Source organism: Felis catus, chromosome B3 (assembly GCF_018350175.1).
Source record: "Felis catus isolate Fca126 chromosome B3, F.catus_Fca126_mat1.0, whole genome shotgun sequence".
Lineage (NCBI taxonomy): Eukaryota > Metazoa > Chordata > Mammalia > Carnivora > Felidae > Felis > Felis catus.
The window spans coordinates 83,189,645-83,204,725 of NC_058373.1; the positions used below are offsets into that span (position 1 = coordinate 83,189,645).

The following is a 15,081-nucleotide window of genomic DNA, read 5'->3' on the forward strand; positions in this document are numbered from 1 at the left end:
ATTAGGGGTTTCTCTTGTTTCCAGTCCAGATTTAACCATAAATATATGTTTGTCTTCACTTATTTAAGAGGCAGTCTGTGATCAGCCTCTAGGTCATCTTCATTAAGATCTCTGGATTGATTTTGCTCTTTAGATAAAGAGGTTGCTGCAGGTAGATGGCCCTTGTGGGGATGGCTTGCAGTGCTTGGTGAATGCAGATTCCCAGGTCCCTCCCTCGATTTAAAGAATCCAAAGGGTTTTATTTGGGGGGGGGGGGGTAGGGGGCGGGACTGGGAATCCATCTGATTAATAAGCTCTCCAGGTCATTCTTGTGTGTGTAAAAACCACTAACCCTAGAGGGTTTTGTTTTCTGTTTTTGCTTTTTAACATAAATCCCTGATACCAGCATTGGGTGTTTGTATGAGTTGACTTTATCTATAACAGGAGGCATGCATGCTTGTGCAGGTGTCTTTTCCTTCAGGGTTTTAGTATCTCCGGGATAGTAGAGAAATTAGCCCCCACTTCCTCCCTTCCTCTGCTTTTTATGGTCAGAAATGCCCTTACCTTTCAGGTCTGTCTGCTTCCTGAACCCACCTTCACGGAGTCTTTTTAGTACTCAGAGTAAGCATCTGACCGGCTGTGCTCCAATTACATCCGTCCTGCCCCTCACCTCGTTTCTATTCAAACCAAACTGAGTCCCTGAGATTAAGTCACTTGCTCATGAGCTCAATGAGTCTCTTGCTCATTGTAGCCCTTTTATCCAAGGAATGGCTTCTGCCAAGATTCCTCTTTCTTAACTTTGGCCAGGATGCTTCCCAGATACCCAGGCTCACCTCTGCTCTTCTCTACTGCCAGAGCTTCCCTTAAGTTGAGCCCATCTGAGACCCTCCCTAGTTGTCGCTGGTCCTCTAGCCTTAAATGCTGAATCCTGCCCAGTATTGAAGATCCCTGATCTTAGAGAAGTTCTCAGGGACAGACTCCCAGAAAGCTTCCCGCCACCGTGTGGTTCCTGAGCTGATGGCCATCTTTGCACCTGCTTGATGAGGACCGTTGCAGGACCACCTCTCCTGCTGCATCCCCCTCGGGGCCCTGGAGGTCTCCATTTTCACCCACTCCCTGAACACCTCATTTTCCTCTGAATCTCACCTCCCCCAAATCTCACCTCTGCCTTGAGAAGTCACCTTTTCCCTCTTCTGTCTTTTCTTATCCCCAGTTGCTCAGGTCCCACTGTGAATTAGGACAACACGGAACTAGTCTCTAGAAATATAAATGAGATCCAAGAAAGGGAAGAGAAAGGCATTCTAGTGTTCTCCTGTGCTCACAGGGTCCAATGGCACCTCTTTCAGTTATGAGCCCTCTTGTCTGTAGGGCTTGCCTCTACAGACAAGTACTTGGCCTCTGCTAAACTTTTTTGGTTTGGTTTGGTTTGGCATTCTCAGGACTTGTGCAAAGACCTAGGTGGTAGGAGTCAGACAGGGACAGAGAGACCTGTTCAGCCTTATTCTCCAACCTATGAATATGGTCTAAATCTGGGAAACCCATTCCCTAAAAATTTGCCTCAAGTAATTTACATGGGGTTGATATCGTCATGCTGGTTTAGATTAAGTTGTCATGCTGTGGGCTACATGTTTAGGCTCAGAAGACCTGGCTAAGCCCTTATCTTTCAGCAGGTTGGGGGCCACCTCAAAGCCCCCATCTCTTAAAAATAATTAGCTGACTTTCCCACCTGAGCTACTGATTTGATGATCTGTATGCTGAACCAGGCTTCTACAAGGGAATAAAAGAGCAAAGACCAGAGTGCCAGAAGGAAGCTTAATTTTTAAGGTAAATTTGGATTCCCTTAAAGGACAAGTGAAAAATCTCTGAAGATACTCTAAACCCAGGGAATCCATAGTTTTCTCACGCCTGCAGCTTTTTTTGTTCCTATTTGCCTAGCCCTATTCTGTACTTTACATTATATGTGGAAAATAATGCACATAATACTTAGCATTTCCTTTTGATAAAGAAAACGTTTCATATTACTAGTACTGAAATTTATTCCTAAAAGAATGGAGAATAGCTTCCAGATGTATTTTTCTGTCACAGACTTTCTTTCCTAAAGTATTGACAGAGGGGAGGTTTTATCAAGGTCTTTGTGATGGGCTTGTTTATAATGAGAACATATTAGTGGAGCACATCTAAGTGTTTATCACTAACAGATGACTGAAAGGAGCATATGGCAGGAAGAGAAATATATATTTGTCCAAGAAACGTGGCTTGTTAACACTCCCACACTCGTCCTAAACTCTGTGGACATGTACGTACAGCATTGTGCACATCCGCTGGGTATATCAGAAGAAAAATAAAAGTCAAGCAATGATTCCTTCAATATGGGACTGTCAGATAATGCTAATTTGGACATTTTTATCAAAGATGGGAGGATTTCAACTCAAAAGGGCTGCACATTCTGCTTTACTGTGGCTGGCATCTGGGCAACGCTGTGTAAGGGGTTTAGGAAAATACAGGCTTTAGCATTTTTGTACAGCTCTTTATGATAAAACAAGAACAATGAAAGAAAGCATGAGGATTGAGCTCTTCTATAAAATTGAGCTCGGGGGCAAAGAATCCCTTCGTTCAGAAATCTCTTCTGAAGAGTGTCTGTAGATTAGATTTAAGACCAGACGAAGATGAACCTTTAGAACACAGAGGCAATTTTTACCTGGCATTGGCCAAAACCAAAGCATTGTTTCAATTCAGATATGACCCATAGAACCCTACTGATTAATTCTTGAAGGAAACTCTGCATTTATTAACTTGCAGCCGTACTCTGAAGCTTCTGTCTTCACCATGGAGTTGTAGCAGAGTGGGGGAGTGGGGAAGGATAGTGATACAGCACAGTAAAGGCCACTCTATGGAGCATTAGGTCATAGAATTCTCTAGAACTTAGCGAGAACCCTAAGTATCATCACCTGATCATTATCCTCCATTTTTTTATCTGAAGAATGCTACCCTGGACAATCTAGTTTACTTGCCAAAATTACCAGACCAGAACTACATCAAATGTTCCATTTTCCAGTTGGATGTTATTTCTATGCCACGATACGCCTTCCATTTTACCATAGCTATGCTATTTTTATAGTTTCATCTTCTTGACATTGTATTAGTATTTATGCTTGTATATTTGTATTTAAAATCATTTCCCATTTACCTACTTAACTTTACAAGGGAGCCATGCTTCTATCGGATGTTACCACTGGGATCTGTACACAATATGGCAGGCTTGGCATTTATGCCAGAATGGATTTGTCGATGGAGAAAAGGGATAATTAGAGTTTTCAGAAATTTTCACTTTTTTTTTTTTAACAAAAGTAATCTTGAAGGAACAAGAGAATGTCAATTTAGAGAAAAACAGAAGTTTCAAATACTCAGAGTGGGGGCTGGAGGAATGCCTAAGCCATTCTCTCATCTCTCTGTATTTTCTTCATTGGTGATTCCATTGAACTTGGTTTCAAATATCACAGAGGAGTGGGGAGGGGGACCACCTTCCAAAAACGATTCCTTCAACTATCATCTCTTATGTTTCCAACCCCTTTTTCTAGCTCTCCCCAGGACACCTTGTCCAGGACCTCTCCAAGCTGCTCAAATACAAAATGCCCACAGAGAAATCTTTCTTGTCCCTCTGTCAGCAATTCTTCCACTCCCAATTACCATTTAGTCTATCTCATCATCATCCTATGAAACAGGCACAAAACAGGTGCTTCTCCCCAGGTCCCATTGTTGCTCATTTCCACTCCTTGTACCTGCCATTTTGGCCCATCTCGGTCTCTTCTCCTGCGCACACCAACTGAAACACTCCTGGAGCCCTGGGCTCCCTGATAGGTTCCCTTTAATATTATTTGTTCTAGCCCTTTTCTCCATCTGGAAACCTCTTTCACCATTCTATGATCATATCTTACACATCAACAATTTATTATAATGCCAGTTTCACATAACCTTCCTGATCCATTTTTCCAAAAGCATTTCCTACCTACCTACCCTGACCTCTCCAAGCTCCTATTCTATATCTTTCTTATGGTGCATACTTGTTACTTAACCAAAATTGTATTTGTGAGTATTTACACTGCGTATCAGGCACATATGTAGGCACTTTATATTCCTTTTCCCTTAATCCTTTTTTAGCAGCCCTATCAGACCTGGGAAGGCCCCCAGAAATCTATAGTCAACTGGTCTTGGGTGCAGTTTAGACATAAGGATTTTTAAGTACTCCCTGGGTACTCCAATTTTAGCATGGTTGAGAACCACTGGTTTAACTCCAAACCCATTAGCCAGATATTCTCCAAAAGCAGGTATCACCTTTGAAGCTTTAAAAAACAAGCAAATGCTAGACCCCAGCCCAGTCCAACCCAACTAGAATATCTAAGTGACAGAGCCTGGGAACCCATGTGTTAATAAAGCCTCATAGGGTATTTTGTCACATAACCAGGATGGAGAACCACTTTCTTGATCAGACACTGTATCGTCTGCCAGTAGTACAATATTACAAGTAATTATACATGTCTCCTCCCACTGTGTAATTCGTAAACTCTTTGAGGACAAGTTTACCTCTGATTCACTGTGGTCTTCTCCCTGGTACCTAGTAAGGTCCCTTGCACATGGTATGTTTGAGAAACTAAAGCACCAATATTATACCCCTTGATGAAGAAAACAAAGATGCCTTATTAAGAAAATAAAGACACCTTTATACAATACTTATTCTCTTTGTATAAGCTTTTTAATCTCTATTACACTGGCCTGGAAAATCAATTAAGTCATTTCAATTCTCTGAACATCATAGTCACATGGCCATACAGTGCCAGAGTAGGATTTGAACCCCAGCCCTTCTGACAATACTCTTTACACTACATGCCAGGTCTTCAAAGCATCTACAAAGTGAAAATTCAACTCTCTTTGTGTTTGGATATGTGCTGTCAGACATGTTTCTAAAATTTGAACATAGCTGTCACATGGGGAAAAAAAACTATCTGCATTATGAAGTCGATTTGGAAAAATGCATTAATTTAAACCCAAAAACCAAGTGTGGATCTAAATAGATACTCCTTTCTTCTCATCAATCTCAACCTCCCTTACCACCAGAGGTACCTACATATAGACAAACATATCCTCTGACTGTTCTTTGACATTTCCTGACTGTTGAATTACTACATTCATTATTTCATTACTTTATCTTTTTTTTAAACTATTTTTTAATGTTTATTTATTTTTGAAGGAGAGACAGAGCATGAATGAGGGAAGGGCAGAGAGAGAAGGAGACAGAATCCGAAGCAGGCTCCAGACTCTGAGCCATCAGCACAGAGCCCGATGTAGGGCTTGAACTCATGAGTCACAAGATCATGACCTGAGCCAAAGTAGGACATTTAACTGAGCCACCCAGGTGCCCCTATTTTCTCTTCACCTTAGTTTTTACTACTTCTCAAAGACTTTTCAAATAACCAGAGCTTCTGGTTAGAAATGAAAACTTTTTTGTTTTTAATTTTTTAATGTTTATTTATTTTTGAGAAAGAGAGAGACACACACAGTGTCAGTGGGGGGCGGGGGGAAGAAGACATAGAATCTGAAGCAGGCTCCAGGCTCTGAGCTATCAGCACAGAGCCTGATGCAGGACTTGAACTCACAAACCATGAGATCATGACCTGAACCGAAGTTGGAGGCTTAACTGACTGAGCTACCCAGGCGCCCCAAATGAAATCTTTTTAAAGGTTTATATACAGTTTACTTGAAGTAGTGAGTTGGCATCTGGTATTAACTTGTAACATTTCATTCAATATGAATATGAACACAGAAATCATACAGGCATAACAAAGTTGAAATGACACTCCAACAAGACCTAAAAACCTGAATTCCAGGCTTTTGCAATTTCTGAGTTAGGTGAATCTGGGTAGGAAATGAACTTACTAGAAACCTCTTTTCCACTAAAACAAAAAAGAAAAAGAAAAAAGAAAAGGAGAAGGACCTAAGATAGACTCTCCCAAAATTTCTTTCAAACATGAAATTTTATGATGCCTTAAAATAAGAAGAATTCATTTATTAGACTTTTGGTCAAGATTAAATTAGTAATCAGGCCTCACCCTTATGATTCAGCTGATATTTTAAAAAGCAAACAGAATTATAATGAAGTTTGGACACTTCTTTGCAATTTAGAAAGTGTTCACCTCCCTTATCACCTTTCACTTTCATAACCTAACTGCAGAATATGATTATCCCCATTTTACAGAAAAGAAAATCGAGATGCAGAGAGGATGAGCGACTCGTCCTGGGTAACAAAATCAGAAAATGGCAAATCTAGACCCAAACTGGACCCAACTGTGGACCCAATTCAACCCCTCGATGGCCACAGGCAAAGCTGGAGATGGGGGGGGGGGCGGTGCACAAGTAAATCTGACATACAGACAGCTCCCCACAGTAGCCTCTCTGCCTTCTCAAAATGCTTTCTAGCCCAGAAGCCCATAAATTGCTTTGGAATAGAATACCAAGTGGGGATTTATTTATCATATCATTTCTGAGTGCGTATTTTCTTGAGCATTTATAGATCTGTTTTTCCAAGAAGCTGAGAGTTCCTGATAAAACAAGACAGATAATGATAAATGAGCATCTATGTAAGCCTAGCTGGGAGGAGGACCAGGGCCTGTTAACACCCCTCCTGTGAAGTTAATCCCATTTCTTTTAACTATTTCTTTATTTGTTAATGAGGTCTTACAAAAATGTGTGTCTGTGATGGTGTTTTAGCATCCATGCCTCTAGGAACATTTTCAAATATTCATAAAGTAGCTCGTCTGACCAAAGCTTAAAGCAAAGGTGCATTGAGTATGAATTTAGTCAACTTCAAATGTGGGTGGTCAAAAAGCTGCTCCTGAAATACCCTAAATAATCCTCCTCGTTGGTGTTTCCAGATCTGCAGCTCTGGGTGCAAATGTAAAGGGAATAGGGAAAGAGGTATTCTTTAGGACACCAGGACTCCGAAGAGCAGCCCCATAAGCTTTGATCCTGCCTCTTGACTGACAGCAGTGTGGCTTGCTTTTGGAAAACTGAATAACTTGAGGGAAACAAAAACAAAATGAAAAAGGAATTACCAGTCAAGCCCCTGCGAAGGAGAGCAGGCATTAGATCCTACTGCTCCTGGGAGGCCAGAGATCTACTTCAGTTCCTTATGGCCAAGAGGGAAGCCAACAATCTCAAAAGATGGTTTGATGGTCAATGACGCATTTTTGGAGAGGCAAAGCAAAGGGAGAACTTGGTTAGCTACTAAACCGACCTCCCTGGTACAGTGAATCACAGTGATTACATCTACAACCTAGTTTTGGAGACCCGCCCACACTGTAGCACCATTCTAGGAACATAGAGTACACACACACACACACACACACACACACACGTGCGCATGCCTCCAACACCCTCCTCCCAACACCCCACACAACTTCCATCATCACGAAATACCCAAATCCTTTATACTTTCCCTACTTTTATGATTTATGTTTCCTCAAAACATCGCTTAAAGAAGTTGACATTATGGCTGTCCTTCTATGTGTAGTTTATAAGCAAAGCAACTTTTAAAAGGATGTCTGTAAAAATACCATTTAAGGGGCACCTGGGTGGCGCAGTCGGTTAAGCGTCTGACTTCAGCCAGGTCACGATCTCGCGGTCCGTGAGTTTGAGCCCCGAGTCAGGCTCTGGGCTGATGGCTCAGAGCCTGGAGCCTGTTTCTGATTCTGTGTCTCCCTCTCTCTCTGCCCCTCCCCCGTTCATGCTCTGTCTCTCTCTGTCCCAAAAATAAATAAACGTTGAAAAAAAAATTTAAAAAAAAATACCATTTAAAATGTGTGACAAAGACGAACCACTTTCATTTGGTTCTAGATGGCTTGGACTATCTAGGGTATACTTTGGCTAAGAAACTAAAAATGACAGCCCAACATTCTCCCTCCTGTGTCTGCACAAGTAACCAAACAAGCCACCAAAATGGTACAAATTTCCTGATCCTGCTTTAGAACGAGCTCAAGGAACAAATGATAGGCCAAAGTCCTCTGATCTCCAACCCCATAGAGCACTAAATCACAGCATTACTGGTAACTCAGGGATTTCTAACATGGAATATCTATGCTCTAAAAGACCCATTCATGTCATGGTCACTAAGACTTGCTCGTTGGAGGCTTTGGCCTTTTTGCAATATCAAACCCCACCCCCAGCAAAGGAAAGCTATGAGCCATACTTCTGAAAGGAGATGGCCATTGTAATCCACTCAGTACAGATCTGCAGACAGACAAACATCATCCATTAACAAGTGCTGATAATGCAAACATTTCTTTTTGCAGCTCATTGCTCAACTTTCTGGTCATTTTAACTGGTTATACGCTTCTTCTAAATGTAAAGAGAGAGAGAGAGAGAGAGAAAGAAGGAGGAGGAGGAGAATAAAGGGAAAGAAAAAGTCCTGAAAATAGAATTGCACAATAATAATGCCGCACTGAGAAAAGCTCAGCATATAATATTATTTCTCTTTTGTCCCTGCCTTGAGGACATCAAGGGCACTTTGACAGCCATTATGATTACAGAAGATACAAGCTAATGTTGGTTGTTCCAGATGTAATTTTGCATTTCTTGCAAGAAATACTGTCACATCCCAGATGTAAATTTGACTGTGTCGTGTACTTAATGTTCTATTACAGGTGATTCACATAACAGGCCGGCTACGACTGAGGGTGTCACTATCCCACGGGAGGACCGTTCCCAGCCAAATCATGGGTCTTGTGGTTGTGGCTCATGCCCTGCCTCCCCCTACGATCAATGAAGTCAGAATTGACTGCCATATGTTCGTCACTCGAGTAAATATGGACCTCAATATCATTTACTGTGAAAATAGGTACTTTGTTTTTGTTTTCATTTCCTCTGTTGTGTGTCACACATTGGTGAAGGTTGGTGTTTTCAGCAGTCTGAAGGATTTTACTCTCCCAGTGAGGCTCATTATAAATCCTGATCTTATTTTTAATGGCTGCTTGGACTGACACCAAACATGCTTTTTATTTAAAATTTACATTGCTGTCCTGATTTACATTAGGGACAACAATGGAATGAATTGGGACACCCAGACAGCCATATGCTATAATTAAGACCCATTTTGGCCGAGAACCCAAGGAGAGAGCAGGGCTGAGACGTTTGGCAGAATTATGCAGTGAAAGGTATCTCCTGATGTCTCAGCCAGACCCACTTCCTGACTACTGTAAGGGCCCAGCCTCACGATGGACAGTGTTCATACAGGCATTCAGCACACTGTCTTACTGCCTGCCTGGCTGCTATAACACATTATCATCTGGGGGGCTTCGACAACAGGCACTTATTTCTCACAGTTCTGGAGACTGGGAAGCCCAAGACCAAGGTACAAGCTGGGGCTGCTGGGTGGCTCAGTCGGTTGAGCATCCGACTCTTGATTTCACTTCAGGTCATGATCCCAGGGTCGTGGGTCCCCACGTTGGGCTCCTCACTGAGCATGGAGCCTGCTTAAGATTCTCTCTCTCCCTTGGCTCCTCTCCCCTGCTCCAGCCACACTCTCTTCCAGGAAAAAAAAAAAGTTTTTTTAAAAGCTAATTAGGTTCCAGGTGAGAGCCCACTTCCTGGTTTGTAGGTAGCTGACGTCTTGCTGCGTCTTCACAAAGGACAGAGAGCACTCTGGTCCCTTCCTCTTCTTAGGAGGACATTAATCCCATCATGGGGGCTCTATCCCCATGACCTCGTCTAAACCTAATTACCTCCCAAAGGCCCCACCGTCTCATAGTATCACATTGGGTAATTCAACATATACATTCGGTGATAGGAGGGACACATTCAGGCCACAACACGTGTAGAGGAAAAAACGAGAATTTGAGGCCCACAGAGGAAAAAGGGTGAAAATTTTTCAAAACTATTAAATAAAACACTGTAATCCTGAGGATTTTGTTTTTATAAATTAAAAAAAAAAAAAAGACTCATCGTATAAATGATTTGGCAGTCCTTCCTTACCACTGAGCTGGGATAAAAGGACTTTTTAGCCTCTGGTTGAAAAGTTCACTCTTTCCATTAAGCGCAAAGCAAGGGACAAGGAAATGGGACCGTGCCCCCTCAGACCTTTCACCTAGAAGTCACAAGCCCATCATGAGACTGATTTGAGGAAGAGAGAATCACGGGGCCCAGGGAGAAAAGTGAAGAGGAACCCCGCATGTATCAGCCACGAGAAGGAAGCTTTAGTGATACCATCCATCTGCTGGTGCCGCCGAGAGAGCTACTGAGGCCATTTTGAGAGGGTGCTTTTGTCGCACAGGCTATTGTCAGGCATAAAGGCAGTGTATATCCACTGAGCCCTGTTAGTGCTTTCAGAGGCTAAATAAGAGTGGAATGGTCAAGCGGCTTGCATAATTGACCTCTCCAGGGCCTCGCCAAGAGGAAGACAGACGGCACCTGCATTCAGTTCCACTGGGAAGCACTGAAGATGTGGAGACCAAGTTAGATATGCCTACCATTTCTGGTCAGGATTTGATTCAGAGGAAAGAATTCACGGGGGGGAAGAAGACACCCACCTGAGCTGTTAGTGTTCGCTGGGTTAGAAGATACCATGAACCCGTCACTATTATTTAATGAGTAACTCTAACTCTGTTTTTCAAGCTTTGTTGGCATTTGTTAACATTTGTATCATTGTGACTGCATACTTGGCTATGTGAAGGGTCTTCCGGAATGGCCAAAGACTATCAGGAAAGACGGTTAGCCAAAATGATCAGCTAAGGTTCGTAAGTAATAATGAAGGTAGTTAATGTTTATTGAACACTAACTCCACACTCGGCAATGTGCAAAGCTCGTTGGGTACACCATCGCATTTAAGCTTCAGGGCACTTCTGGAAGATGGATGTTGCCACTGTCTTCATCCAGCTCAGGCAGTTTCAGTTTAGAGAGAAAGGTCAAATGGTATGCCCAATGTCACAATTTGAACCCAAAGGTGGCAGATTTAAACAAATAAAAAAAAGGAGAAAGAAGGAAAAAGAAAAAAAACACAGACATTTAGCTCCATGTGGGCCTTCCTGTATCCCTTGTCACTTTTTTTTTTTTTTTTTTTTTTTTTTACAGAAGTCAGGCTGAGTGGTAAGGAATCAATCAGACTAACCACTGAAGGGGACCTTTCATATCTACGCATCCATTACAGAACACGATTATAGCCCACAAAGCTGTTTATTCTGATTAAAAACATAGAATGCTGGAGATGGGGATCCAAGCCAGGGAGGCGGATACTAAGTCCGATGACCTATGGCTTTGCCTCTTTGAAAACATATGTCGGCTCCCTTGATTTAGATTTACTACCACCACCCTCTCCAAAAAACAGAGCCTCATCTTATTTACCTGCTCCCGGTGATTGCCCTATCCCAAAGCCCTCACTTAATTTTCATTCCTGTGATCACAGATTGATTAATTCTGCTTCATGGACCCGAGTGCCTTATGGTACCACTCCAGTAATTGAGATCATTTTCCGTGACCCACTTTAAGCTTTCTTTCTTCCCTTTAAAAAAAAAAAAAAAAAAAGAAAAGAAAAAAAAAAACTATTTTCCACAACCCCTTATTAGCCAATACAATATAGTATTACTTCCCAACTGAAAATGATACAAGTTATTTTAAAAAGACCTGTGTTAAAGGTAATTGCTTATCTGAGGAAAAGGCCTACCCTGTATTCCAGGCACTGTGTGTGTTCATTTCATTTCGTTCGTTCATCCCCTCCCCAACCACTTCAGTTGTTTTTACAGATAAGGAAACTGAGGCTCACAGTACCAAGGGCCATTAGGATTCTAATCCTGATATAGGTCATCAGACTGGTCTGGGGCTTTCTACATGTGTATTACGAGGTCTCTGAACACTGAGCTGGTCACGTTCGCCACAGTAAAGGGCTCTGGTTCTGAAGGATTTCATTCAAATAAACAGTAAACTAGAGAATGTCTTCCCGAAAGTATGACTGGCTTTTTCTTGGGGGGGGGGGGGGGGGGAGGGGGAGGAAGAGGGGGAGGGATATTGTTTAACTAGGGAATCGCTAACTAGAAACTCAAGCCCTGTGCCCTCCCTCTCTGATGCTGGTTTGGTTTCAGTGCCGATTTTTCCCTCTGCAAACCATTCTTCTCCTCTGCATTCCTTAGCGCAGCCGCAGGCAAAGCCAACATCTAATGTTTTCAGGGAGCTGGCAAATTTCAGAAACGCCAATGAGGGCCTTTTAATGACATCTTTGTTCACTCATTTGCAGGAAGGGGGTGTAAACTGTGCTTGGAAAGCAGCTAATGGTTTTAGGAAAACACCAACTACTCTGTTTTGTACCAGAAAACCATGGGGTTCTGAAAAAAACATTCTTTATATTGCCCCGCTTAGTCTCATCTTACCAAGAATTCTTGTTTGGCCAGAAATATTATTTAATGTTTAATATTAGACACTGAGAAGTTCACTCACTGGTAGCGTATTTTAATCATATTCCACATTATGCTGTTTTTGTTTTGTTCCTTCTTTCCCCGCCCTCGGGGTCAGACTGAACTCTCCAACAGTGATCTCATAGGTTTCTTAAATATGTCATTTCTAAAGCCTCACTTCCTATTTGGATACATTGTAAGCCATAAACCAGAAAAAGCACAGGGACAGTGAAGAACATACATTAAACAAAAGATAGATTCTGTTTTGGACTGACCAAAACCAGCCTGTACCCGGACAGGGAGGAGGATAATAAACATTTTGACGTCTTTGTGTAAATCAGGCAGATTCCTCCAACATGTTTTCCAATTTCTGTTCCATTTTTCTGTGCTCCCGCCCGAGGACATTGACGTCTGGACAATCAATGACACAGGCTTACACACACGTACTGTCGAGCACAAGCCTGGAAGAGCTGCTGAAATGGTTTAAAAGTTTCTGTGTGGAATCCACCACAAAGTACCAGTTAAAAGGGCCAGGAGTGAAAGCAGAGCTCCCAAATGACTAAGACTAAAAAAGATAATACCCCCAGGCATCTGTATGTCTCAGCATTTAAATTATATCCCTTGAATGCCAATTTGGACTTTGTGCCAAGAAGCAGCTGAAGCCCTTTTTCATGGAAATACCCAATAGAAGACCAATCTGTTTAAATGAAAGGTGTCTCTAATCATTCCGTATAAACATAACATGTTTTTATTTTATTATGTAACCTTGAATTATCTTGGCTTCTAATAAGGATCTTGTATTGTTACTGATTCTCAATAATTTCACGGAATTATGTTGTCTAAATGTGTATTCTGATGCCAAAAAAAAAAAAAGAAAGAAAGAAAAACCTGTCTCATTATTTAAACACAGTTGCTTCATCTCGTACATTTCCTACTTTTGAAAAAGTCTGTTGTCCGTTAAAGAAATAATCTTGTCTGTAATGGGTTTTCCCTCCAAGTTCCACGTCCTCGTGGATACCCGTAGTATAATGAAAACTGTAAGTAGATGTGTTTCTAAGTCATTGAACAATTTCTGTACTTCCCCCTTTCTGAATTCCAGCCTATTTTCTTCTCTTTGCAGGATTAGCGATTATATGGATCTGACCCCTGTAGACATTGTAGGGAAGAGATGCTACCATTTCATCCATGCCGAAGACGTCGAGGGCATCAGGCACAGTCACTTGGACCGTAAGTACCTCCTGTGTGAGGGAACAGCCTGGCTGGCATCATCGCTCTCCGATGCTTGTTTGGTTTCAGTGCCGATTTTTCCCTTCGTGTCTCCCGTGTGCATTTGAGATGACTGTCAGCACACAGTGAGAAAAAGTGAGACCTACATCACTTCCACCTGTGTTGGAATTAGATTGAAAGCTGGACCTCAGGCCTAGAGAAATTGCTGGATGGTTAGGCCCTCACACGGGATTTTGTGTTCTCTTGTGCTCTCTCTCCCATAAAGCCATGGGAAAACCTTTGTCGTAAGTGCTTTCTTGACCCTTTCATTTTCTAGAGAGCAAGTACCACTCTGAAATGTGTGGTCTCTGTTTCAAGATATACAAGGGAGAAGACAAGTTCAAATAGACCAGAGACTTTAACAATTCCTACTCGACTAACCGCAAAACTGAGGCCCAGGGGAGCTGGGACACAGTGGCAGAGCACGTCGTGTGGATACAGCAGCTCTCAAAGGCAGTGTCTTTTCACTGTATTTCTGGAAAGAGGGTTATTCAGAGGAAAACTTCCCTCCGTCTCCCAACTCCCAGGAGTGGGAAACTCATCTCAGCTGTTTGAGTCTGGTTCCCAGCTCCTGACTCACAAGCTGATACCCAAGGTACCTCTTTTGGCATTGGAAGAAAGAAGGACCCATGGTGTTCTGGCCAGGTCCAAGCAGAAACTCCCACACCGTGTCCCATGCAGCTTTTCCTCATCACACTCAGCCAGGTGGTTTACACCGTGTGTTGAGGGCCTCAGACAATCCCATGAAGCATAAGGCACTAGACTACTGAACCTCTTAGCAAGAGGCTGCCCCTTTTCCCACAAGAGGTCCTTTTTATGACCAATCAGTAGAGTCTTCCTAAAAGATGAGGGCCCAACCAGCTCATCTTCCTAGAATGTTCTAAACCCAGTTTTGAACTCTGGTTTTAAATACAGGCAAGGGGCCACCAATGCAATACTACAGCGTGACAGTCAAGGTTTTATGTAGAAATGCGTGCCGGGTGGCCTTTGTAATTTACTTCCTCCCCCCCCCCCCCTTTCTTGCCATGGTTGAGGAGAGCTGGCTCAGGTCTGTCCTGCCCTTTGCTGTGGTTTGCTCATTTTAAACTCGCATCTTCAAAAGCATAATGGCAAGACAGTAAGCCCGCCAAAGTCTCGAAGTGTGAGCATCTTGTACTGCCTTTTAACCGTGCATTAGCAACACTGATGTGGGACCAAGTTCAGTGTCAAATTTTGTATACATCACGTCTCTGGGAAAAGCCTGCCTGCAAGGCTGCTCTCCAGCAGATTCTACTCCCAACACTGAGTGCGTGCCTTGGTATTGCACACCAGGGATTTGGGGAACACACTTGTTGCTAAGAATGAATGGGTGTTGTGCATCGCAGAAGCAGATGGCTCTTCAATTAATTGGGGGAAAAAAATGATGCTG

The 15,081-nt window shown here is 42.5% G+C and overlaps 1 protein-coding gene and 1 long non-coding RNA gene across 13 annotated transcripts in view; one reads left to right on the forward strand and one right to left on the reverse strand.

Annotated features, from left to right (window-relative positions):
• Nucleotides 1-15,081, forward strand: part of NPAS3 (neuronal PAS domain protein 3) — an 858,964-nt gene that overhangs the window by 820,173 nt on the left and 23,710 nt on the right. For all 8 annotated transcript variants that reach the window (XM_045059780.1, XM_045059781.1, XM_045059782.1 and 5 more), the window contains 2 exons: nucleotides 8,673-8,866; nucleotides 13,528-13,634. In XM_045059780.1, the coding sequence (XP_044915715.1) occupies nucleotides 8,673-8,866; nucleotides 13,528-13,634 (301 nt within the window). The remainder of the gene's footprint in view (nucleotides 1-8,672; nucleotides 8,867-13,527; nucleotides 13,635-15,081) is intronic.
• Nucleotides 1-15,081, reverse strand: part of LOC123386043 — a 217,736-nt gene that overhangs the window by 108,677 nt on the left and 93,978 nt on the right. The gene's annotated exons all lie outside the window — the stretch shown is intronic.